This window comes from Coregonus clupeaformis, unplaced genomic scaffold, assembly GCF_020615455.1.
Source record: "Coregonus clupeaformis isolate EN_2021a unplaced genomic scaffold, ASM2061545v1 scaf0950, whole genome shotgun sequence".
Taxonomy (NCBI): Eukaryota; Metazoa; Chordata; class Actinopteri; order Salmoniformes; family Salmonidae; genus Coregonus; species Coregonus clupeaformis.
In genome coordinates this window covers 56899-84457 of record NW_025534404.1, presented here as the reverse complement: position 1 = coordinate 84457, position 27559 = coordinate 56899, and the positions used below count along the sequence as shown (strand labels likewise).

Here is a 27559-nt window from a genome sequence, read left to right as displayed (position 1 = left end):
CGCAGTGCATAGCCAATCAGCTGTTACGAAGGAAGAGGGGGCTTGTTTTTGAAAAGACGCGCTGGTCTTGGGAGAAAAGGTAGCCTTGGCTGTACTAGCTAGCCACAATTGCAAATGTGAAAACATTATAGTCAAAGGTAAGCTGTGGATGTATTATACTTTGCTCCTGAGCAGAACTAATGTTTACGATGTATTTTAAACTCGCAGTACTTGCTGTTTTCGCTCAGAGGGGAGCTTATATGGCTCTTTGTTGACTGCTAATGTTAGTTAGCCAGTGACTAGGCAATACGGGCGACGACTACACGACACATTCAAGTCGCCCTGTTCTGAATGTAACAACATATTTGTATATGTTCACTGCTTAAAATGTAATGTTGTCGAATGCAAGTAGTTAGCTATGTTATTATTACACAAAGCCTGGTCTCTGCTCCACTCCGTTGGTGGAGTTCATCAGAAACATCCTTCACCGTGGAGTTTAGTCAGCTAAAGCCTCTTCCTTGTGATCTCTCAACTAGATCAATACACAGGGAGAAGAGTCATGGACGTGTGCAGCCATGTCAAAGTGGTTGTTCGTGTGCGGCCAATAAACGACAATGAGAAGTGCGAGAACTTCAGGAATGTGGTCCAAGTTGTGGACAACCACATGCTAATATTTGACCCCAAGGAACAGCAAATTACATCTTTCGGGGGACCAAGAGTTCGAAACAGAGATGTCAACAAGAGAGCCAATAAGGACCTGAAATTTGTCTTTGACAATGTTTTTGGGGAGGATTCTTCTCAGGTGGATATTTTTGAGAACACCACTAAAAGGATACTTGATGGAGTGTTGAATGGCTTTAACTGTACAGGTAATAAAATGGGCCTAAGCCTACTAATCTATACAGGAATACACCATCTGATTAGTAGGCCTATGGCTATGTGCACATTGAGACAGACTTCGTGAAAACAGTGTTGCAAACAGCCTGATTTAAATTAATGTCATAGTATAGAGGCCCATTTTAGAAATGTTAATTAGTATGCTGCACTAGCCTACATCTTTATACCCCAGTTAAATTCCAAAACATTTGGTTTCACATTTAAACCTACCAAAATCAGATGTATTTTAATTTGAAGTGGAAGTTTTGATATTGTTTAATTACTAATCCTTCTCTGAAACGTTGCAGTCTTCGCTTATGGCGCAACAGGAGCAGGCAAGACACACACCATGTTGGGCTCAAGCAATGACCCGGGTGTGATGTATCGCACCATGACGGAGCTCTTCAACCGTATGGATCAAGTCAAGGAAGAGAAAATATTCGATGTAGCATTTTCTTATCTTGAGGTGACTCTTTGGTTTTGTCTGTCTGATATTTTCAGTTAATAAATGTACACAGAAATCAAGGAAAAATATTCCTCCACCATACCTGGGAATTAAAGAAACATTTTATTAATGAATCAGAATTTGAATGTCTTTAAATTGTCATTAGAAAGAAGTCACGTTTTTGTCATAACTGGTTTGCAGGTCTATAATGAGCAGATCCGGGACCTCTTGGCTAATGTGGGACCTCTTGCAGTGAGGGAGGACCCCTCGAAAGGAGTGGTTGTCCAAGGCCTTACTCTGCACCAGGTTAGTGAGAAACAGGTTATTTGTTGTCTGTCAGCTGTGTTTGTTGTTGTTTTTCTCCTTAGTTGAATGAATTTACATCTATTTTTTAATGTATGTGTACTGATTTTATTTGTTTAAATGGAGCCATGTGACCTCTTCTGTAGCCTAAGTCTGCTGAGCACATCCTTGAAGCTTTGGATTATGGCAATCGGAATAGAACGCAGCACCCCACCGACATGAATGCCACCTCGTCACGATCCCATGCTGTATTTCAGGTAGGCTATTTCAATGGAGTGGAGTCATCTACCTTTCCTCATTTTACCAGACGGCAAGCGGGTTTACCCACTGCAGTCACTGGACAGGTGAAGATGAAATTGTTGGTGTTCTTGTCCCCCTAGATTTACTTGAAGCAACAGGACAGGACGGCCAGCCTTAATCCAAATGTCCGTGTGGCCAAAATGAGCCTGATTGACCTCGCTGGCTCCGAGCGAGCAAGTGCCACTAACGCAAAGGGAGCACGTCAACGGGAAGGCGCAAACATCAACCGTTCACTCCTTGCCCTGGGAAATGTCATCAACGCTCTGGCTGACCCTAAGGTATGTGTAAAGCATCTTGATGCATGTTTCTGATTGAATAGGACCTTCAATTATTCAAAGAAAATGTTGCCGCGCACAGACTTCAATATAATTCAAAAAGGTGGTTGATCTTTTGACAATACCACCCACAGGCATTTCGGTGTGACTCGTAAGCAATGTTGAACAGGCCTGGATGCTGCTACCTCACTACTGAGAATACACAAACTTATGTCTAGATTTAACTCTAAGACAGGGGTGTCAAACTCATTTTGCTCCGGGGGCCGCATTCGGTCTTCGAGGTCCAGAGGGACGCACTGAAACGTATATTCCCTCACCGTCAAAATTTGCTTAAGATAGTCCTCTATCCATATTTTTTTGCATTTTCAATGCTCCTGGGCTGTCTGGCTTTCATTTTGGCGATTATAAGATAGCTGGACACAGTCAAGAAACTGTATGAATGTAGGACCATTATCATTTCTACACAGTTTCGATTTGGTTTAAGTCATTTTAAACTATTGAGTTTGTTCCCGAACTCATGCGTGCATACATTTTACGTATGGGTGGTCCCGGGAATCGAACCCACTACCCTGGTGTTACAAGTGATTTACATTTACATTTTAGTCATTTAGCAGACGCTCTTATCCAGAGCGACTTACAGTTAGTGAGTGCATACATTTTAATACTGGCCCCCCGTGGGAATCGAACCCACAACCCTGGCATTGCAAACGCCATGCTCTACCAACTGAGCTACATCCCCTGATTTCATATGTTTATCTCACCAATGAATGGTATTAGGGTTATCCCTTGCTGAAGTTCATTTTCTCTGTGCCAGTTGATTCCTGTTGTCACCCTGTGCATTTTTTAAGATTCTTTTTTTCTTTTGGAAATTTAGGGTGGTCTAGTCTAATTTATTCTGCCTTCATTTTGTTTGTATTTTGTTTCATTGATTGCAATTTTACATCATACACTGGCAGCTACACTCCCCTGCTCAGTTGTTGCCATAAAAAAAGTGAGCAGCTCCCTGTGACTCATGGAGTCTTGCTTGGTCTGTTAGCTAGCCAAGTATTTGGGTAATATTTCACTCCAGTTGCATATATTAACCTGTCACTGAATCGTCTCGGTTTACCACTGTCCCTGCGGAGTCCACAAGCAGGCCACTTGCATTTAGGAAATGCTGCACAAACGTGCCACCGCTGTTCCTAAATGTTTTTATTTATTTTTCATGCCACCGTTGTTCGCTTTAGGGAATGATAGGACTGGTCCCATGGCCATGAATTGCAGTTGCACATTTAGCCTTTGTGGTTTTCTCCACTGGCCCATTTCCTCTCTCTCAGGCTGTTTCTCTGTACATTGTAAATCCTGCTCTGCCGAAAGACTCGCTCTGCTTAATTGGGACAACCTCCTTTTAGCTGCAAACTTTGAGCTCCCATAGGATCGACTGGAAATATAAGGGTTTCCTGAATCCAGATGTAGGGTTCGGCCAGGGAGAACAGCTGGGCAGCCCCCAGCTCATTGCAGATCACTTTTCCTCTGCAAGTTCCTGGTAATTCCTGCCATTTGAATCTCCATGAGACTGTGACTCACCTGAACAGATGTAATGTACTCAAGATGCATCTGTGCCATTAGTGAAGCCAGGATGAATTCAGACCTAGCACATTCACACCAGCAGAAGATAATGTGATTGGGAGTTTTCATATTCTATAGAAATTAAAGGTATCCGTCTGCCAGAAACCTGTTTATGGAAACAAATAGTTAGTCTGCCAAAGTAAAAAAAAAAAAATAATGTCTATATACAAAACATTAAGAACACCTTCCTAAAATTGAGTTGCAATATTTTTTGCCCTCAGAACAGCCTCAATTCGCTCGGGGCATGGACTCTATAATGTGTCGAAAGCGTTCCCACAGGGATGCTGGCTCATGTTGACTCCAATACTTCCCACAGTTGGCTGGATGTCCTTTGGGTGGTGGACCATTCTGGATACACATGGGAAACTGTTGAGCATGTAAAACCCAGCAGTGTGGCAGTTCTTGACACAAACTGGTGCGTCTGGCACCTACTACCATACCTCGTTCAAAGGCACCTAAATCTTTTGTCTTGCCAATTCACCCTCTGAATGGCACACATACACAATCCATGTCTCAATTGTCTCAGCTTAAAAATAATTATTTAACCTGTCTCCTCTCCTTCATATACACTGATTGAAGTGGATTTAACAAGTGACATCAATAAGGGATCATAGCTTTCACCTGGTCAGTCTGTCATGGAAAGAGCAGGTGTTCTTAATATTTTGTACATTCAGTGTATATGACTATTCTAAAACGGCCCACTAGACAGCCTTATTAGTGTGTTGTCCCATTGTCACTGGGCATTTACTGTATGCTAAGCTAAGGGGTCATATGACTGTTGGAATGAATTGGTATAAATAAAAAAGCATTTTATGTTCAGTGAGGTTTTTCAGACCTTTCCCCACCCCAAACCTGAATGTGTAGGTCTAACCTTTTCCTGTTTTCCGCTTTTACTCTTTTCGCAGGCTAATGTTGCTTTTGCTTTATTTATTTTAGCAGAGTAAGAAAGCCCACATACCATACAGGGACAGCAAGCTAACACGACTCCTTAAAGATTCTCTGGGCGGGAACTGCAGGACGGTCATGATCGCCAACATTAGCCCCTCCTCCAAATCGTATGACGACACCCACAACACACTGAAATACGCCAACAGGGCCAAAGAGATCAAATCATCGGTCAGTAAACTACTCACCCATCCCAACAATGTTCTAGGATTTACTTAGGCCTCTTTGGCTGTGCTCCCTCTTAGTGGACCTTCATCTGTAATAAGCTCTGTGTTTTTTAAAAGCCGAACATGAGTTCAGAGAGGTAGTTTTGACAGTGGAACTTGTACTACATGGCATTTCTTAAATATTTCTCTGTTTGTAATGCCTTTCTCCCTCCTTACATCTTTACATGCATCCACCTGTCCTTTAGCTCAAGAGGAATGTTGTCAGCTTGGACAGTCACATCGGCCAGTATGCAGTGATATGTGAGAGGCAGCGAGAAGAGGTAATGGAAGACGAAGCACCCATCTCTACTACACTGACTGGAGGCCCTTAGGGTCAGAAAATGTGTGCATATACATTTCGCTGTCCTCTTTTTTTTTTTTTATGGCCTTCCTCCTCAGATAAAAGACAGATACTTTGTCTTGAAATAGGTGATTGTTTCTACCTGACCATTTTATCTACGGTTTATGCCGTTTCAGATCGTTCAGTTGAAGAAGAAGTTGAAAGAGTATGAGGAGAGGAAGATGGACCCTCTTGTTCCTGGAGGCCCTAATACCATCTCCATTCAGAACCAAACAGAGATTCACAAGTAAGCACTTATTTCTTGTGCCAGTGTGCATGCAACAAACAAAGGCAAAACATGTATTTATACAGTAATATAAGTTCTGTTATGCATAATATGCAACCACACTTGAGTGTTGTCCTTTAAACTTGTAGACTTTTAATTGAAATCCATAGATAATTTATAATGACGAGGAAAAGTACAAAGCCCAAGGACCTGGTGGGTGGAGAGTTTGCTCTGCATTTTTGATAGGGGCAGCTGTGAGCCACGTAAAAAAACAACAAAAAACATTTACACATATCTATATTAGACACCCCAGAAAGCTAAAAACTTCCTTCCTTCACTCCCCTCCAAGGGCTGCAGTGGCATCTGTTTAAAAAGGGAGAGGGGGGGGGGAGCTGAATGAGTATCATTCCCACGCGTTTCATTCACCGGCATCAGAATTCACAACTCGCACAATGTGAGGCTCTGAAGAGAGGCAGCACGCTTCTCACACTATTAAAAATTCATCAGTCTGGCAAGGCCACGGCGGCTCCTACGTCACAGGGGTTACATTGGAGAGTGCAGTCACATCTCAGCGGCAGCTCTCCACTGTCTGTCTATTTATTTATTTACCTGCATACCCCTCTTCCTTTACCAGAATGAGACATTGTTGCAAGGCCTCTGCCTTATTGGGTAAAAGCTGCTGAGGGTGATCCAGGGCAGCAGCCTGATTTGAACACCGTTCAACCTGTTGAGTAGTACAATAACATGACATAGGATTTTTATTGAGGAAAGGCAAACACTAAAAACAGTATTTTATTAAGCAAAGACTCCATTTAACGATAACTGGCTGGTTGCCCCTTTTTTCTGGACAGGGTGTCAGAGTCCCTGCAGAGCATTTTCTCCAGCCGTACTCAGATCAGGAGGGAGCACCTTGTTCTGGAGCGGCAGCTGAAGGAGAATGAGTTACGTCAGCGCCACAGCGAGGAGTGGAACCAGCAGGCCCAGCTCTTCGGTGCCAAAGACAAGACTGAGAAGGTCTGAAAAAGGACCTGCTTTATATCACCTCACTTAGAAGACTCCCTCCCTCCTTATCAAATGTTATCACTGTCATTTTAGCCAGAAAATGGTTCCAGAAGGAGCATGTCTTTTACGATGTATCAGCGATAGATGGATGTTTAAAGCGCATACACTCCTTTGTCATATCCCCATCTGACAGGCTCTGTTGTTGTTGAATAGGCCACCTGCAAGCATGAGCGCAAGCTGGCCTCCCTCCTCACACAGCAGCAGCACATCCGCAAGAGGCTGGAGGAGGCTGAGCTGCGCTTCCTTGAGAACGACGGCTGGCTGCACCGCATGGAGAATGACATGAAGCTGCTGGGACAGGACTCCCAGCCACCAGAGGTGAGGGATCAGGAGATATGGTAGCGCTTGACCCAGGGGTTGGGGTGGTGTGGTATATGGGTTATTTTGTTCATGTAGTGGTAGGTGGAGCTGTAGAGGAAGACTCCCTCCAGGATTCCCGTGATTCTGCGATCTCAATTTTTTTAGCAAAATCAACAATTCCCTGCATATTGTGCGAGGGTTTGCAAATTTGACCAATCTCCGCACTATTTCCACATAAAACAGTAAAATCGTCACATCATTAACGCATAAAACAGACCTGTCACCGCAGTACAAAAAGAGGGCTTGCAATTTCAACCAATCGTGGCACATTTATAGCATAATATGTTTCAACCAAGCCACACGTCAACACACTTTTTCCCTCGTCAGCGCATTGTTGCCCACAAATATCACAGAAAATCCTTGCAAAATCCTGAAGGGATTGGGAATATTTATTGACAATGCTGCTAATTGTAAACTACCTAAACTAAGCCATCTTTTTGGTTGCTGACACGCTGGATCGGAGTCATATAATAAACGACTTGCTAATTATACATAGAAATTGTCCTATTTACGGTTAAGGTGAACTATCCCTTTAAATATGTTATTTTCCATCTCCCAGAGTAAATTTTTAAAGGGATGGAACGCGTCACAGGAAGTTAGCTCAATGCTACCTTTCTTTGTGTGGGGGGGTGTTTGTTCTTGCAATTATGTCCCAACTGTTGTTGTGACAGTTTGTTTTCTTCCATCTGTTCTCCTGGTAATTAGAACTGTGCTTATTTTATTGCTCTTGTTCACTGGTGGATGACTGAGGTGAATGGATCAATGGTCTTTACGCATCCCTCACACAGCCAGTTACCTAAAACCATGTAGATGTTTTTTTTCTTTTCTCATCCCTCTTCTAGGAAGTGGCACAGGACAATGATTCATCCGCTTGTCAAATGTTCTCTCTGCTGTCGTTTCGTATAGTCTTTTACGTCAGAGGTGGATGACAGCTTTTCTTTTTTACCCAGAAGACAGGTTCTCAGAGATGACGCATGGCACAAAATGAACTCCTCAAGACTCATTGTCTTGTGCGTCACTGATGACTCCCTGCCAGCTTGTTCTCTAGCTGTGGTCAGGGTTACTCAATATGTTCCCTCGTGGTCATTTCACCAGCTCTTCCACTTTCCCCTTTCCCCCTCAGGTACTCCAGAAGGACCTTCGCTGCCACAGGCTCCAGCTACAGGTAGAGGACCTCAAGCAGCACATTGAGCAAATGACCCACCTCATCAGTCTCCAGGACCAGGAGAACAAACAGACTAAAAAGTAGGTCATTTTTCCTATTACAGGGTTAAACACGTAATGTTGTCACCATACCAGAATTTGGACTTCGATACCAATATTAATTGTATTATTTGGTACTCGGTACCCCAGTGATACCACGGTAGAAAAATACCTCACTTACTGTATAAAACATGTGGCCAAGCCAACGCTCCAGCTGGAGAGCTACTGGGTAGGCAGGCTTTTGTTCCAGCCCTGCTCAAAAAGATCCTGTTGAGCAGCTGATTGCAAGATTCTGGTATGCTACAGCAGGGCTGGAACAAATGCCTGGCATTGCATGTCAGAGTTGAATCATCCACGTGTATCCACTGAAGACAGAGAGTGGAAATGCAGTGATATTAACATAAGATGGCGTTGGGGTTTGTCAGACCTTTCAGACCAATAAAGTAGACTTAAGTCAATCTGAGCCCTGTACTCCACAACATCTGTTGTACAGATATTGCTACATGTTTTAGAAGGAATCTTCCGGCCTCAATCCTACACGAATGGGCAGATATGGTCAGGTAGACGGACAGGCATATTAAGATGGGAATGATATGAAATAATATTTATGAATAATTGAGTATCAGTCATGTGACTCACACTGTACTATGTGAGTATGAATGGCTGTGCGCCGTCCATACCTGTGTCATACATTACCTCCAGAGAATGTACAGTGTTGTTGTCGCTTACTCATATGAATTAGTGAATAGAGAGTATTAGTCATATGAATCATACTGTACTAGGTTTTGCATACATATGGAACATACAGTGGGGGAAAAAAGTATTTAGTCAGCCACCAATTGTGCAAGTTCTCCCACTTAAAAAGATGAGAGAGGCCTGTAATTTTCATCATAGGTACACGTCAACTATGACGGACAAAATGAGGGGAAAAATCCAGAAAATCACATTGTAGGATTTTTAATGAATGTATTTGCAAATTATGGTGGAAAATAAGTATTTGGTCAATAACAAAAGTTTCTCAATACTTTGTTATATACCCTTTGTTGGCAATGACACAGGTCAAACGTTTTCTGTAAGTCTTCACAAGGTTTTCACACACTGTTGCTGGTATTTTGGCCCATTCCTCCATGCAGATCTCCTCTAGAGCAGTGATGTTTTGGGGGCTGTCGCTGGGCAACACGGACTTTCAACTCCCTCCAAAGATTTTCTATGGGGTTGAGATCTGGAGACTGGCTGGGCCACTCCAGGATCTTGAAATGCTTCTTACGAAGCCACTCCTTCGTTGCCGGGCGGTGTGTTTGGGATCATTGTCATGCTGAAAGACCCAGCCACGTTTCATCTTCAATGCCCTTGCTGATGGAAGGAGGTTTTCACTCAAAATCTCACGATACATGGCCCCATTCATTCTTTCCTTTACACGGATCAGTCGTCCTGGTCCCTTTGCAGAAAAACAGCCCCAAAGCATGATGTTTCCACCCCCATGCTTCACAGTAGGTATGGTGTTCTTTAGATGCAACTCAGCATTCTTTGTCCTCCAAACACGACGAGTTGAGTTTTTTTACCAAAAAGTTATATTTTGGTTTCATCTGACCATATGACATTCTCCCAATCCTCTTCTGGATCATCCAAATGCACTCTAGCAAACTTCAGACGGGCCTGGACATGTACTGGCTTAAGCAGGGGGACACGTCTGGCACTGCAGGATTTGAGTCCCTGGCGGCGTAGTGTGTTACTGATGGTAGGCTTTGTTACTTTGGTCCCAGCTCTCTGCAGGTCATTCACTAGGTCCCCCTGTGTGGTTCTGGGAATTTTTGCTCACCGTTCTTGTGATCATTTTGACCCCACGGAGTGAGATCTTGCGTGGAGCCCCAGATCGAGGGAGATTATCAGTGGTCTTGTATGTCTTCCATTTCCTAATAATTGCTCCCACAGTTGATTTATTCAAACCAAGCTGCTTACCTATTGCAAATTCAGTCTTCCCAGCCTGGTGCAGGTCTACAAATTTGTTTCTGGTGTCCTTTGACAGCTCTTTGGTCTTGGCCATAGTGGAGTTTGGAGTGTGACTGTTTGAGGTTGTGGACAGGTGTCTTTTATACTGATAACAAGTTCAAACAGGTGCCATTTAATACAGGTAACGAGTGGAGGACAGAGGAGCCTCTTAAAGAAGAAGTTACAGGTCTGTGAGAGCCAGAAATCTTGCTTGTTTGTAGGTGACCAAATACTTATTTTCCACCATAATTTGCAAATAAATTCATTAAAAATCCTACAATGTGATTTTCTGGATTTTTCCCCCTCATTTTGTCTGTCATAGTTGACGTGTACCTATGATGAAAATTACAGGCCTCTCTCATCTTGTGGGAGAACTTGCACAATTGTGGCTGACTAAATACTTTTTTCCCCCACTGTAATTCACTTTGGCACCTTTACACTATAAATTGTGATACTGACTCAACAGAATGTCATTTAAGCCTGAGTTTCATGCTTTCTTCCATTCAGAATGGTGCACATGCTGCTGCCAGCCTACAGCAGACAGTACTGGACGCTGAGGGTGTCGGGCCTGGTCACAGCTGCCGACGAGGCTGAGAACCAGGACCTGGAGCACCTGGTCCTCAGGGAGAGGGGTGTGGTGTGGGCCGATCAGGAGAAGGGAGGGGAGCAGAAGGATGAGGAGACCCAGGCTGAAGGTTCTAGGCTTAGGCCAGAGCTCGCACCCATCCTGTCATTCTCACACCTCATCTGTCCCCATCAAAACAGTCCCTGCAGTAGTAAGTCATGACTTCACACCTTATGTTGTCTTAAAAATCCCAAAATATTTGAGTGTGTGTGCACCGCAGAATTGTTTGGCCAATTTGCTTGAACTCCCAGTGGCAATGATGACATGTCCTTTCCCCCTGATGGGGTATACTACAAAGCAGGATCAATGAGTTAGCCATCTAACTTTGATAAACAACCAGAAATAACTATTGATTTTCGGGTTCATTAAGAAAGCTAAAGTTAGATATGGGTTTTTGGTTGTTGATTTAATTAGACTGTGCCCATTTCATGCTCATCTTTCTAGAAAATCTCAAGTTAATTCAGAATATTTTTGCAAGTTAGCTGGCCATAGATCTTGCTTTGTAGTATTACCCCCCTGGTCGACTGTTTAATCATCTGTTGTAGTGCTTTATTTTCAGGCCACCAGTGGCCATACAGCAATATCTGGTGGCCCTGGGCTATTGGGCTCTATTTACTGTTGATCATGGGAGCCTACACACACGGGAGCCACCATTCTCCATGTCCTATCACACCCTTTATAACCCAGCACCAGTGCACCATCAGGCCTCCTTTCATGACATTCAGCCCCTAGGAGACAATGGAGCGTGAACCAAAGCTGGCCAGCAATACTTAATTACTATGTTGCTGTCCATCATATGTCAGCAGGTGCACCCCGCACCTGTCCCCCTGCACCCGTCACATGCTTGTTTCCCTGTGTCTTTTATTTAGTATTTTTGGCCTTGTCCACTTGTGCTTGTAGTTGAGTGATACCCTGTAATTTGACCCTGCTTTCACAAGCCATGAGCAGAAACGTATGATACCAGATCTCAATAGGTCCCGTCTGTTTGTTCTATTCCCTCCGTTTTCACCTTGCAATGACTATCCTGAAGACTACTGTTATTATTTATTTAACGCTACATTTATTTAAAGGCCCAGTGCAGTCAAAAATGTGATTTTCCTCCATTTTATATATATTTTTACACTGAGGTTGGAATGATACGATGAAATTGTGAAAATTATGATAATAATTATAATAATAATATGCCATTTAGCAGACGCTTTTATCCAAAGCGACTTACAGTCATGCGTGCATACATTTTTACGTATGGGTGGTCCCGGGGATCGAACCCACTACCTTGGCGTTACAAGCGCTGTGCTCTACCAGCTGAGCTACAGAGGACCACACATAATGCCCTTTTAGTTTAAGAAAATACCACCAGAAATGTCTGCCTGTTTTGATGGCATTTTGGCCTGCCTGGTGACATCACCAAATGGTTAATTAGTTAATAAGAAACCGTTCCAAACCTCTCTGCTAATAACAGCTAGTTTTCTCTGCCAATAACCTCATTCGACCACTCCCAGACAGTCCACTAGCAAACTTCTTGCTTGAGAAATTGCTCTTTGCTAAAAAGCCATTTTTTGTTTGTTTTCAATTAAAATGGTCAAAAATAATCACAGTAAGGAACTTAATTGTTACCCTGAAATGATTTCATATTTAGATTAAAATGGATGCATTGGACCTTTAACCCTTACCCTTGTGGGAATTGGATAGGGCTAAATTGAAATGTTTCTCACAGAATAAATATGGAAATGCATAACCATGGTAGAAATTAAAAGGGAACAGTTTGGAGATTATGGGAAAATGATTAGACTAAAGGTGAGGGCAACAGTTCAGCTGACACAAGACTGAATCCAAACATTACACTGTTGATTTTATGTGCATTTTACATTTACTGTCATTTTCACCGCATTAGTTTTTTAACCAAATCTGAAAAGACTCTGCAGTAACATGATAAGAATATTATTGGGAAATTTGAGGTAGGTGCAACATAAGACAAAAACATTTCAAGTTTTTTGAGTGAGAGGTCTAACTGATGTTTCCAAGTAGCCACACCTCTCAAGTGTGCACAGTTCCAAAGTAATTTCAATGCAGTTTTATGACTCAGTCCTCAACTATAAGGTGCTTTTTTTTTGCTCTCCTAGCTGTGCCGTTTAGGAATTAGAGCAAGCACACTGGTAGTTGTTTTATTTGGAATATAGCCCTGCATCCTTGCCTTTACACAATTACTGTTGTTTACGCAATCCAAACACGGTCAATTTTATAAATCACAATCTGGGTCAAGTGGGCAAAATGACTAGCAAAATTATAAAATACAATCTTAGTGTTAGGCTTTCACAAGCCAATTCAGAGAAACAGATTGTAATTTTGGTGCGCATGGAATGGATGCACGAGTGCATTCAGATGCGTGGTCCGCCGCAAGTTTTCTTCACAATACAACAAATAGGCTCATTCTGTCCAGGACAACCCAGGGTATAACGCCATGTTATCTTGTAACTGTACATCAAACATAGTCAAACAAAGCGATATGTATTATAATCCTTTATCGTCTCATCTTTCAAAATACATAGAGTCCTCGTACTTTACAGCATTTCACTCACTCAGACATGTTTTCTAAAGTTGCTCAATTAGCGGGAGGGATGGGGGCATCTTCTTGTCGTGTGCGGTGCTCAAGTTCAGAACAGCTGTCAGTCAAAACCCATACAGCGCTGTGAAGCTCAGACCCTGAGATCTGACGTCATGTATAGCATGTTACTGTACAGCCACTGCGTTCCAATTTAGGTGCTTATCAATGTTCAAATCTGCCATTTTCAACCCATATACGGGTACAAGTGTAAAGGGCTACCCATTCTTTAACCAGGCAAGTGTACAGCAGCAGACGTTGCTGCACAGCTCATGATGACTATTCACATTTGCCACAGCCAAATGCTGAGGCACGATTGTGTCTGTTCTATTGATAACTGTGCCGGCTGAGCTGTGACGCTAGTCATGCTGTGTGTTGTGCTGATAACTGGGGGGTGGCATGGTAGTCATGAAGGAGGCTGTGTTGTTGAACATACTGTTGTCTGTCACTCAGGTGCTGAGAAACATAAGAGGAGAGTCTCGCTGCGCCTTCAACCCAATCCATCATGGAAAGGTAAACCTGTCTTTACTCTCCCACAGGCCTGCTAACCTGGTCATTAATCTAACAGCTTGCCACATGGAATCCTTCATAGTGACTGTCGGAGGGGATCAAACATGTCCATCAAAGTCATCACTCCTGTGGTAAAAGCTCTGTTTCAGCTGTTAAGTGTTCATCAGCAATTTCACAGTTGTGATAAAACTTGTTTCAGGATTCACTAGTATAAACTTGATGTTAACAAAGACTGGAATGGTTAAAATAATGAACTGACAATATTAAACATCCCCACTGTAATGGTCAAACAGAAGTGAGAGGCCATGAGTAATATTGATCTGTGAATTAACAATGTGTTTTTTGTTTTATTCCCACTGATCACTGGTGTTTAGTGTAACAACTTAATTTCCCTTCTGCCTTCCTCAAGAGATGATGGGATATCAATTGGCACTTCAACTGATTCTTAAACTAGGAAAAATAGGCAAACTGTTACAGAATAAACTACAAAAGTATTCCAATATTAAATAGAATTTGATTTCCAGTTGTGCAGCACTGCAGACTTCCTGGTCTGGAACTAAAGATATTTTATGGAAATGAAATAACACTCAAGACCCCTTTTAGAGAAAGAAAAGGACTGGGAAAACCTTTGGGAAATACAATAAGGAAGTATGTGAAATATGGCCGTCCAAATTGGCTGTAATGATATTTTCTGCTGAACAGGTGGTCTACATTTGATTGAAACACATTGTGGGAAACGTCGGCTACATTTGAAAGAAAACAACACCAGACGACCACAGTGCAACAACGGAAATGGCTTTAAAAACACTTTTTACTAATAACCTTCATAACCATTTAAAACGTAAAAAAAATTTGGGCGGATGACTGAAGACTGGGTGGCCGGGCATTTGTGCGGTTGAGTCTGTTTCTGCGGTAACATGGACTCTTAACAATGTGATTAAACTTTGTTGCTCCTTGCTGAAACAAGCAAGGTGTTGTAGCAAACATGTACTCGGTTGCCTAGGCTACAGCCCCTCCCTGCAGCAGCAGCACATGCAGTCAGGAGCAGAGCAATGTGCATATTTTATTTTGCTATTTGAGCAGTAATAATGGTGACCGGTCATTTGGCTGACCAATAACCATCATCCAAAATTCTATGACCGTCACAGCCCTACTTTTTGCACGTCTTTCTTATCTAGTTCAGAATTACTTTTTGTGATTGTGAATTACATGAATGTCCTTGACTTAAGGGTCATCACACATGACCCTCTCAATAGGGTTCTACACCCCGCCAGTCCAATGCCTTGTACCCATCCCTTTATCTCCCCTCAGCACAGCATGGCCCACACAATTTCAATCACTCTTCACTCTCTCCTCCAACCTCGTTCTGTACCAGTCTTACTTATTCCTGCTCGATCACACTCTACCTCCTTGCCCCCCTCCCCCTTTCCTCCATATCTTGTACTCAGTCAATCCAGCATCCAGCCCTCCCAACCCAGGCTGCTCAAACCTCATTCATGAAAATGCAAATTCACTGCAGGGAAAAGAAGGTAGGCGAGGCAAGCGTAAACGCCCCTGCCCCGTCAGCGAGAACAGTAGCAGTGCTATAAAGAGAGAGGCAGCAGCCAAGCGACCCTAATACGGCGCGGTCTCCACCAGAAATAGCACCTCATGCATGTATTAATCCTACAAGCCAAAAATATGTGATTGAAAGAACTTGGCTGCCATTTATTGCCGGGCCAGATCTCCATCAGAGAAGCAGTACCATTTATCACTGTCCCCTCATCCTGCCTTGTTATCTGAGCTGTGACTCAAATTTCCTAAATATTGCATTCTGCTATCCACATTAATAAATAGGTCCATTAATCTTACATATTTCCCCCCCCCCCCCTTTTATGATACGCAAATATGTTGTTAAAAATGTGAGCATTGTCACTTAAAAGCTTCTACATTAAACAATTAGTTGCTTGTTCTATTTTGTCTGTGGGGGGGTGATGTTTGAGTTGGCAAATTGATATATCAAATCCACCACCTCACATTTCTGGGAATTGCCTCCTCAGTAAAATGTAGGAGGTAGGAAGCAGTGTCACAGATCTGTGGTCAGCAGCATGTAAATGATGCATCTGCAGTGTCTCACTGAAACAAGTGAGTCTGCCTCCTCATGCTGTGATGCAACGTGCTCTCCACTTTACTTTTACACACCAGCGTTTAACCTCTAACAACCCTGCTTGTGTATGTTATTTTGGTGACATCATCCTCAATCTCAGCCAGGTGTTATCATAGTCTAGCTATTCCCGTAATTTGTTTAATTTATGAATGTTCATAAGTTTAAGCTCTTTTATTACAGAATTAAATCCCAAAGTTCTGTTCATAACATTTATAAAATATAGCTAGGCCGGTTAATGGAAGACACGTTTATATTAAAACGACTTTGGTGTATATTAAAAATAAATTGTGTAGCCTATAACAATTATTCCCATTTAATCAGTTGTATGTAAAGTTAGTTGTATCTAAATTGGTCTTGATCAAATGTCCAATAATTAACAGTATGTAGCGTGTATGACTCATCCTCACTGATGACTAATATGGTGACCATTCAGTGTAGCTGTATCTTTTATGCGACAGGTTGTTCAGCGTGAGTCATCCATCATGGCTAGTGATTGTGAACCACTTATACCATGAAAAATTTTGGCCTAACATAGGATGTGTCCACTCCTGTTTTGTCGGCCATAAGTTGTTTTCCCTCATTCCCTGCTTTGTGTTCCATAAGGATTTTATGTGGCCTTGTTATGTTTGCTTGATTGGTTAAAAGTCCAATGCAGCAGTTTTTATCTCAATATCAAATAATTTCTGGATAACAATTAAGTACCTTACTGTCATTGTATTCCATTAAAATGGTCAAAAATAAACAAAAATAGCTTCTTAGCAAAGAGCAATTTCTCAAGCAAGAATTGTTCTAGGACTGTCTGGGAGTGGTCTGAGTGGGGAGGGGAAAACTGAAAACAAGCTGTTATTGGCAGAGCGGTTTGGAACTCTCTTATTGGTCTATTAACTAGTTGACTGTCTGGTGATGTCACAAGGCATGCCAAAACTCCATCCCACCAAAACAGGCTGACATTTCAGTATTTTCAAACAGCTCTTATTAAACTAAGAGGGCATTATAATTTTCATAATTTCACAGTATTGTTCCAACCTAATAATGTGGAAAATATACACAGTATACAAAACGTTATGAACACTGACCAGGTGGAAGCTATAGTCCCTTATTGATGTCATTTGTTAAATCCACTTCAATCAGTGTAGATGAATGGGAGGAGACCGGTTAAAGAAGGATTTATGAGACGATTGAGACATGGCTTGTGTATGTGTGCCATTGAGGGTGAATAGGCAAGATAAAATAAGTGCCTTTGGACAGGGTATGATAGTAGGTGCCAGGCGCACCGGTTTGTGTCAAGAACTGCAATGCTGCTGGGTTTTTCACGCTCAACAGTTTCTAATGTGTATCAAGAATGGTCCACCACCCAAAGCACATCCAGCCAACTTGACACAACTGTGGGAAGCATTGGAGTCAACATGAGCCAGCCTGTAGTACGCATTCAACACCTTGTAGAGTCCGTGCCCTGACAAATTGAGGCAGTTCTGAGGGCAAAAGGGGGTGCAACTCAGTATTAGGTGTTCTTAATGTTTTGTACACTCAGTGTATATAAAACACAGGAAAATCATGTTTTTGACTGCACTGGGCCTTTAAGTCTTGGTTTCTTTGAAACATCTAATTATTCTATTTTTCTTTTGCCTTATTCGATTTGATTCATTTTTTTCTTTCCCTTACTTAGCCATCTTCCATGTCACAGTACCTGGGCTTGTGTCGGGGCTGGTGAAACTCAATTTGTGAGCATGAATGTGTCCAGGCCCTTACTCCCTTACACCTCTGATTTAATGTCTGCACTGTGTAAAGGTCACCAGGTTCACTTTCTTTGGGTACCTCTACACTTCTCCAACTGCCAAAAGATGAGAACCCATATTAGGCCTACTGCAGACACTTCTCCTTTCAGTATTTTTACAAAAAGGTTATTCCTCTGTCTGTACTCCTGAGTGGCGCAGTGGTCTAAGGCACTGCATCGCAGTGCTAACTGTGCCACTAGAGATCCTGGTTCGAATCCAGGCTCTGTCGCCGCCGGCCGCGACCGGGAGACTCATGGGCGGCGCACAATTGGCCCAGCGTCGTCCAGGGTAGGGGAGGGAATGGCCGGCAGGGATGTAGCTCAGTTGATAGAGCATGGCGTTTGCAACGCCAGGGTTGTGGGTTCGTTTCCCACGGGGTGCCAGTATAAAAAAATATATATATTCACTAACTGTAAGTCACTCTGGATAAGAGCGTCTGCTAAATGACTAAAATGTAAAATGTCTTTCAATGGTGGTGATACTCTGTATCTTCTTTTTATACCGGCGCCACCTAAGATCTATTCAGATGTGATTTATTTTCTTTAAAAAATGATTATTGTGCTCTAACACACGGTAAGGCCATGCAGAGGTTAAAGTTCTCCGGAGGGTGATTATTTTGGGGTAAAAAATTTTTTTTACAACTCTCCAGACAACACTTGACCGTCTAAGACTAGATAGAAAGTATGTAGAAATTGTAATGGACATACACTACCGATCAAAAGTTTTAGAACACCTACTCATTCAAGGGTTTTTCTTTATTTTTACTATTTTCTACATTGTAGAATAATACTAAAGACATCAAAACTATGATATAACACATTAAATCATGTATTAACCAAAAAAGTGTTAAACAAATCAAAATATATTTGAGATTCTTCAAATAGCCACCCTTTGCCTTTGACAGCTTTGCACACTCTTGGCATTCTCTCAACCAGCTTCACCTGCTTTTCCAACAGTCTTGAAGCAGTTCCCACATATGCTGAGCACTTGTTGGCTGCTTTTTCTTCACTCTGCCGTCTGACTCATCCCAAACCATCTCAATTGGGTTGAGTTCGGGGGATTGTGTAGGCCAGGTCATCAGATGCAACACTCCATCACTCTCCTTCTTGGTAAAATAGCCCTTACACAGCCTGGAGGTGTGTTGGGTCATTGTCCTGTTGAAAAACAAATGATAGTAGCTCAGTTGGTAGAGCATGGCGGTTGCAACGCCAGGGTTGTGGGTTCGATTCCCACGGGGGACTAGTAGGGGGGAAAATAAAATAATGTATGCACTCACTAACTGTAAGTCGCTCTGGATAAGAGCGCTCTGCTAAATGACTAAAATGTAACAGTCCCACTAAGCCCAAACCAGTTGGGATGGCGTATCGCTGCAGAATGCTGTGGTAGCCATGCTGGTTAAGTGTGCCTTGAATTCTAAATAAATCACAGACAGTGTCACCAGCAAAGCACTCCCACAACATAACACCACCTCCATGCTTTACGGTGGGAACTACACATGTGGAGATCATCCGTTCACCCACACCGCGTCTCACAAAGACACGGCGGTTGGAACCAAAAATCTCCAATTTGGACTCCAGACCAAAGGAAAAATCTCCACCGGTCTAATGTCCGTTGCTCGTGTTTCTTGGCCCAAGCAGGTCTCTTCTTCTTATTGGTGTCCTTTAGTAGTGGTTTCTTTGCAGCAATTCGACCATGGAGGCCTGATTCACACAGTCCACTCTGAACAGTTGATGTTGAGATGTGTCCATTACTTGAACTCTGTGAAGCATTTATTTGGGCTGCAATTTCTGAGGCTGGTAACTCTAATGAACTTATCCTCTCCAGCAGAGGTAACGCTGTGTCTTCCATTCCTGTGGTGGTCCTCATGAGAGCCAGTTTCATCATAGCGCTTGATGGTGTTTGCGACTGCACTTAAAGAAACGTTCAAAGTTCTTGAAAATGTCCATATTGACTGACCTTGATGTCTTAAAGTAATGATAGACTGTCGTTTCTCTTTGCTTATTTGAGCTGTTGTTGCCATAACATGGACTTGGTCTTTTACCAAATAGGGCTATCTTCTGTATACCACCCCTACCTTGTCACAACACAACTGATTGGCTCAAACGCATTTTAAGAAGGCACACCTGTTAATTGAAATGCATTCCAGGTGACTACCTCATGAAGCTGGTTTTGAGAATGCCAAGAGTATGCAAAGCTGTCATCAAGGCAAAGGGTGGCTATTTTGAAGAATCTCAAATATAAAATATATTTTGATTTGTTTAACAGTTTCTTGATTACTACATGATTTTATATATATTTTTTAGTCATTTAGCAGACGCTCTTATCCAGAGCTACTTACAGTTAGTGAGTGAATACATGTTTTTTTCATACTGTGTTATTTCATAGTTTTGATGTCTTCACTATTATTCTACAATGTAGAAAATAGTAAAAATAAAGAAAAACCCTTGAATGAGTAGGTGTTCTAAAACTTTTGACTGGTAGTGTATATATTTTCAAATAACTGCCCTTTTTCATGCCCGCAAATCGATTTTGACAAAAGATATGTGCTGCAATTCGTTGAATTTCGAAATCCCAATGTGTCCCTCAAGCCAAATAGTTTCCCGCTGATCTGAGATCAACTTAAGTTTCAGTCATGGGATTTTAAAAAACTTTAATCCCTGGGCCATGTATGACATTGCTATGGCAAACTGCTGCCATGTTGTTAGTGAATACCCACATGCTGATGCTGACAGGCTGCTGTGATTTAGACTGGATAATGCGTTCTTATCTTGTTCTTGAGCTCAAACTAGTAAACCATGTAGGAATGCCTCACCAACCACTAACAGAAAAGGTGTATTGCTGAACAGGATGAACCCTGGACCCTGTTCAGGAAGAAGCAAGGTTATAGAACTCTCCCATATGAATGTGTGTAGAACAGATGTGAATGTTTGTCAAGTAAAATATGGAACTCTTTACATTTTATATCCGCAACATTCCGAAGGTCTTACCGTACTGAATACATCCAAGTTGTATACACTTCCATGTAAGTGCTTGGTGGAGGATGTTTTTGAATGACTTTATAGAAATTAATTGTTGTTATTTATATAAGTCAGGGTTGGGGTCAATTCCATTTGACCTCTATCAATTAAATTAAGTGATTTGAAGAGCTAGGCCTAAATTGAAACATCCTCTAATTGTCAATTAGCAGTACATGGATTGGACTGTATTAAAATGGAATTGACCTTGATGAAGTGTGTTGTGTAACTTGTTTTGCACATTTATTTGATAATGTAAGGCCTAAATTTGTTAGGTTCTTTGTGGCTTCTTCATAAAATAGAAATCCTATTGGTGTTGTTTTCTAGGTCCAGCGGCCCAGGTGACAGTGATGGAACCCATTCCCAAGAAACCTACCAGGAGGAAGCTTGCAGTGTCTCCACCAAACCCTGTGAGTGTTGTCTCCGCTTCAGCACAGGGTCCCATGGTCCTCCAGGAGGTGTTGAGACAGGAGGGGATGTTTCCACTGCTCTACACTCCAGAGGCCAGCGGTACACTCAACAGGCCTTCACTCCTGCCTCTCCAGCACTCTGCAGTCAATGACCCCAACATGACGTTTGACATTGAAGATGAAGACAATGAAGCAGCTCTTGCCAACGCTACCATCGTCCTTTACCAATGTAGTCCCAATCATCAAGCTGAGTCTTCATGCCCCTTGGGTCCAAGCCAACAGCAGGCTCCCCGAGCCAATAACATGAGCAGACCCCCCAAAAGGTGGGTGTGGTATTGTCAAAGATGGTCATCATACTCCGTAATTCCAACAGTCCAATTTAATATTAGCTGCTGAACAATGTAAAACAATACATACATTCATAGATTTAGACATTCTCAATAGAAATCCTTTTTAAGCCATGGCTTTGCCTCTCTTACCATTTCAACGATTCACATTTTTATTTTACACATTTTGTCCCAGGAGACAGACTGACAGAAATTGTATTAGAGTTCGAGCCCCTCCAAGTACGTATTTCTAAACCTTGAGCTGCCTTGTCTCTTAAGTTTTAGGTACGAGCAAGTGGCAGTGAGAGAGCTCAGAATTGTCTAACGTAACAGAGTGCTGTACTTATTCCAGTGTGTTTATTTGTTTTGGTCACATGTAAGAGACTGTTCAAATATTGAGAAGGAAAGTGACATTGCCAGTCTTGTGTCCCACAGACTGGAGATACCGTCTCTGTTAGACATCCGACGTGGCAAAACCTACATGACCATGACTTCGGCTGCACAGGGCAAACGCAAAATGAACTGGTGAGTGTGGTTGTGACATACTCTAAATACATTTTTCAGGGAAGGAAGTGTTGTACTGCTCAGATAGTCACGTATTTCATCTCTTGTGTTTCCATCTCCCCCTGTAGCAGCAGCAGAGAGCAGGAAAGCCTTTCAGCACCCAAGCGCATAAAGCAGGACCCCACAGTAGCAGCAAGCAGACCGCTAAGAGTGCGTCGCTTTGCTGGTGAGTGCAACAATACCAGTATTTCTCCCCTGAAGCGACCCAGCGAAAGAGTGTAATTGTCTTTCATTAACTATTTATAAAATATATTAAATGTGTGCCTTTTTCCCCATCTAAAATCCCCATGTTGATTTCAGCTAGTGGTGCTTACACACAGAGCTTAGGCCTACATCTGTCAGCTGCAACACAAAGTTCAGGGCAGGGCCAGAATATGCTTTTTTGAATATGCCTGTTATGAAGAACACTTGCTTTTAGAAAGCCAGGCTGTTTTTAATCTACAGTGAAGGAGCTTGTCTGCCTGTTACGTATGGCCCTTATTCTTTTATTTTGAAGGATTTTCTTTGGCTTTTGGACAAAACTGCAGAATTTGGTTTCTCATCAGATGGCATACTTTTGGTGTGATGTGTTTTTGACAGTGGTTAGTTTTGTTTGATTTATGTACAGTTGAAGTCGGAAGTTTACATACACTTAGGTTGGAGTCATTAAAACTCGTTTTTCAACCACTCCACAGATTTCTTGTTAACAAACTATAGTTTTGGCAAGTCGGTTAGGACATCTACTTTGTGCATGACACAAGTAGTTTTTCCAACAATTGTTTACAGACAGATTATTTCACTTATAATTCACTGTATCACAATTCCAGTGGGTCCGAAGTTTACATACACTAAGTTGACTGTGCCTTTAAACAGCTTGGAAAATTCCAGAAAATGATGTCATGCTTTAGAAGCTTCTGATAGGCTAATTGACATAATTTGAGTCAATTGGAGGTGTACCTGTGGATGTATTTCAAGGCCTACCTTCAAACTCAGTGCCTCTTTGCTTGACATCATGGGTAAATCAAACGAAATCAGCCAAGACCACAGAAAAGTCTGGTTCATCCTTGGGAGCAATTTCCAAACGCCTGAAGGTACCACTTTCATCTGTACAAACAATAGTACGCAAGTATAAACACCATGGGACCACGCAGCCGTCATACCGCTCAGGAAGTAGACTCGTTCTGTCTCCTAGAGATGAACGTACTTTGGTGCGAAAAGTGCAAATCAATCCCAGAACAACAGCAAAGGACCTTGTGAAGATGCTGGAGGAAACAGGTACAAAAGTATCTACAGTGAGGGAAAAAAGTATTTGATCCCCTGCTGATTTTGTACATTTGCCCACTGACAAAGACATGATCAGTCTATAATTTTAATGGTAGGTTTATTTGAACAGTGAGAGACAGAATAACAAAAACAAACACAAAAAAAATCCAGAAAAACGCATGTCAAAAATGTTATGAATTGATTTGCCTTTTAATGAGGGAAATAAGTATTTGACCCCTCTGCAAAACATGACTTAGAACTTGGTGGCAAAACCCTTGTTGGCAATCACAGAGGTCCGTTTCTTGTAGTTGGCCACCAGGTTTGCACACATCTCAGGAGGGATTTTGTCCCACTCCTCTTTGCAGATCTTCTCCAAGTCATTAAGGTTTCGAGCCTGACGTTTGGCAACTCGAACCTTCAGCTCCCTCCACAGATTTTCTATGGGATTAAGGTCTGGAGACTGGCTAGGCCACTCCAGGACCTTAATGTGCTTCTTCTTGAGCCACTCCTTTGTTGCCTTGGCCGTGTGTTTTGGTTCATTGTCATGCTGGAATACCCATCCACGACCCATTTTCAATGCCCTGGCTGAAGGAAGGAGTTTCTCACCCAAGATTTGACAGTACATGGCCCTGTCCATCGTCTCTATGATGCGGTGAAGTTGTCCTTTCCCCTTAGCAGAAAAACACCCCCAAAGCATAATGTTTCCACCTCCATGTTTGACGGTGGGGATGGTGTTCTTGGGGTCATAGGCAGCATTCCTCCTCCTCCAAACATGGCGAGTTGAGTTGATGCCAAAGAGCTCGATTTTGGTCTCATCTGACCACAACAGTTTCACCCAGTTCTCCTCTGAATCATTCAGATGTTCATTGGCAAACTTCAGATGGGCCTGTATATGTGCTTTCTTGAGCAGGGGGACCTTGCGGGCGCTGCAGGATTTCAGTCCTTCACAGCATAGTGTGTTACCAATTGTATTATTGGTGACTATGGTCCCAGCTGCCTTGAGATCATTGACAAGATCCTCTCGTGTAGTTCTGGGCTGATTCCTCACCGTTCTCATGATCATTGCAACTCCACGAGGTGAGATCTTGCATGGAGCCCCAGGCCGAGGGAGACTAACAGTTCTTTTGTGTTTCTTCCATTTGCGAATATTCGCACCAACTGTTGTCACCTTCTCACCAAGCTGCTTGGCGATGGTCTTGTAGCCCATTCCTGCCTTGTGTAGGTCTACAATCTTGTCCCTGACATCCTTGGAGAGCTCTTTGGTCTTGGCCATGGTGGAGAGTTTGGAATCTGATTGATTGATTGCTTCTGTGGACAGGTGTCTTTTATACAGGTAACAAGATGAGATTAGGAGCACTCCCTTTAAGAGTGTGCTCCTAATCTCAGCTCGTTACCTGTATAAAAGACACCTGGGAGCCAGAAAGCCTACAAACCTGACTCAGTTACACCAGCTCTGTCAGGAGGAATGGGCCAAAATTCACCCAATTTATTGTGGGAAGCTTGTGGAATTGACCCAAGTTAAACAATTTAAAGGCAACGCTACCAAATACTAATTGAGTGTATGTATATTAAACTTCTGACCCACTGGGAATGTGATGAAATAAATCATTCTCTCTACTATTATTCTGAGATTTCACATTTTTTAAATAATGTGGTGATCCTAACTGACCTGAAACGGGATTTTTACGAGGATTAAATGTCAGGAATTGTGAAAAACTGAGTCTAAATGTATTTGGCTAAGGTGTATGTAAACTTCCGACTTCAACTGTATGTTCAGTAATCTAAAAATAACCAACTCTTTTAATAATTTGATTTTTCACACCGCAAAGGAAACATATTATATTATAATCTCTCCATACAGATGGGGGCTCTAACTAAGCATTGTGTTTCTCCTTAGGGTCAGAGGAGAACGAGCCCAGAAGAGTTATGAGGAGTGTTTCTGAGGGGAATCTCCACCTCATGGATGTTCAGAAGAAAAAGTCCATATTCTATAAAACCTCCCAGAAATTCAAGAGTGTGACGAAGAGGATGTGAGACCTGCTTTTGGCCAGATGTTGCTCAATGCTTGTAGATATTGGGGAATCGTGTGTAGGTATGGAGAGAGAGAAATTAAGTCCTATGGATTTCTTGAATATGTTTTGCTTGAATTGTGTATGATTCTGAACTTGTACTTAGTTTTATTTCCTACATTAAAATTTTTTGTACAGATCATTTGCTATTGTTATTTAGTAATACAAGTTTTTGTTAACTAGTAATGTATGTGGTTGTTTTTACCATGAATATATCCACTCGTCCAATCATTCTTTTTTCGAATGGTTCATTTCTGGGCTTTTCCCTGTTTAGTGTACATATATTTCCTTTCAATATTTAAATTTAACGGAAGGGGTAGATTTAGTTATCAGACATGCAGTTGTACTGTCAAGTCATGTTGCCATGCATGTGAATGCTGTTGACATGGAGACTTGTGATGTTCGTTCATTCCGCTTGTAACCCATCTGTATAGGGAAACTCATTCACCTGTGAAACTCTTTTCACTGTTCAATATCAGGCTACACATAAACAGAAATGAAGGCTCATAAAATATTATGTTGAACAGTTAAGAATTCCTACTCACTGAGATTTAGATTTTAGTCATTTAGCAGACGCTCTTATCCAGAGTGCATACATAATTTTTTTATTTTTCATACTGGCCCCCCGTGGGAATCGAACCCACAACCCTGGCGTTGCAAACGCCATGCTCTACCAACTGAGCTATATCCCTGGCCAATCCTTCCCCTAACCTGGACGACGCTGGGCCAATTGTGCGCCGCCCCATGGGTCACGGCCGGCTTCGACAGAGCCTGACATTTTTTTCTGAGCTCTTGGCTGATTTCTTTTGATTTTCCCATGATGTCAAGCAAAGAGGCACGGAGTTTGAAGGTATGCCTTGAAATATATCCACAGGTACACCTCCAATTTACTCAAATTATGTCAATTAGCCTATCAGAAGCTTCTAAAGCCATGACATCATTTTCTGGAATTTTCCAAGCTGTTTAAAGGCGCCGTCAACTTAGTATATGTAAACTTCTGACCCACTGGAATTGTGATACAGTGAATTATAAGTGAAATAATCTGTCTGTAAACAATTGTTGGAAAAATGACTTGTGTCATGCACAAAGTAGATGTCCTAACTGACTTGCCAAAACTATAGTTTGTTAACAAGAAATTTGTGGAGTGGTTGAAAAACGAGTTTCAATGACTCCAACCTAAGTGTATGTAAACCTCTGACTTCAACTGTATATCTTCAGATAAAAAAAATCGGACTTACAATATGTCTGGAAAGAAGCCAACTCGTCACTTTGAATTCAGTCTTTCAGTTGCACAGCATCCAATGTGATCTTTATTTTTAGCCAGGAAGGTCAATGCCAGGTGCACAGATGGGTTTACCTGTGCTGAGCACACGCCCCTTTGCACTTCCAAACACAGAGTGACCTTTTGGGTGGTTGTATACAGTGCCTTCAGAAATTATTCACACCTGTTGACTTTTTCCATATTTTATTTTGTTACAGCCTGAATTTAATAGATTACATTTAGATTTTGTGTCACTCGCCTACACACAATACCCCATAATGTCAGAGGAATTATGTTTTTAGAAATGTTTACAAATTAATTAATGAAAAGCTCATGTCTTGAGTGAATAAGTATTCAACCCTTTTGTTATGACAAGCCTAAATAAGTTCAGGAGTATAAATTTGCTTAATATGTTGCATGGACTCACTCTGTGCAATAAGTGTTTTTACAATTTTTAAATGACTACCCCATCTCTGTACCCCACACATACAATGATCTGTAAGATCCCTCAGTCGCGCAGTGAATTTCAAGCACAGATTCAACCACAAAGACCAGGGAGGTTTTCCAATGCCTCGCAAAGAAGGGCACCTATTGGTAGATGTAAAAAAAAAAATTACGTGAATATCCGTTTGAGCGTGGTGCAGTTATTAATTACACTTTGGATGGTGTATCAATACACCTAGTCACTACAAAGATACAGGCGCCTTTCCTAACTCAGATGCCGGAGAGGAAGGAAACCGCTCAGAGATTTCACCATGAGGCCAATGGTGATTTTAAATCAGAGTTTAATGGCTGTGAGGATGGATCAACGACATTTACTTACTCCACAATACTAACATAAATGAGAATGAACAGAATACAAATATTCCAAAACATGCAGCATGTTTGCAATAAGGCA

General features: G+C 42.0%; 1 protein-coding gene across 4 annotated transcripts; it reads left to right on the top strand.

The window, feature by feature from the left end:
• The first annotated feature begins 19 nt into the window (after nt 1-19).
• On the top strand, nt 20-25970 carry kif18a (kinesin family member 18A). 4 transcript variants are annotated; one of them, XM_041870194.2, is made up of 18 exons: nt 20-79; nt 516-848; nt 1164-1321; nt 1502-1606; nt 1750-1860; nt 1984-2181; nt 4723-4902; nt 5144-5218; nt 5415-5524; nt 6355-6517; nt 6719-6883; nt 8049-8170; nt 10625-10893; nt 13798-13857; nt 21117-21522; nt 21961-22050; nt 22158-22255; nt 25229-25968. In XM_041870194.2, exons 2-18 carry the CDS (start codon nt 539-541, stop codon nt 25363-25365), a joined length of 2757 nt encoding a protein of 918 aa, XP_041726128.2. In that variant the 5' UTR covers nt 20-79; nt 516-538; the 3' UTR covers nt 25366-25968. The 4 variants fall into 4 exon arrangements, with proteins under 4 accessions (XP_041726128.2, XP_045073102.1, XP_041726129.2 ...); XM_045217167.1 differs by having other exon boundaries at nt 53-137; nt 22161-22255; nt 25229-25970; XM_041870195.2 differs by having other exon boundaries at nt 53-137; nt 4726-4902; nt 25229-25969.
• The last annotated feature ends 1589 nt before the right edge of the window (nt 25971-27559 follow it).

Excerpts from the sequence above, each read along its gene's own strand:
- kif18a (XM_041870194.2), top strand. The coding sequence starts at position 539 with ATGGACGTGTGCAGCCATGTCAAAGTGGTTGTTCGTGTGCGGCCAATA. Across the intron at positions 5,525-6,354 it reads AACCAAACAGAGATTCACAA|GGTGTCAGAGTCCCTGCAGA; the intron begins GTAAGCACTTAT and ends TTTTCTGGACAG. Across the intron at positions 6,884-8,048 it reads AGGACTCCCAGCCACCAGAG|GTACTCCAGAAGGACCTTCG; the intron begins GTGAGGGATCAG and ends TTTCCCCCTCAG.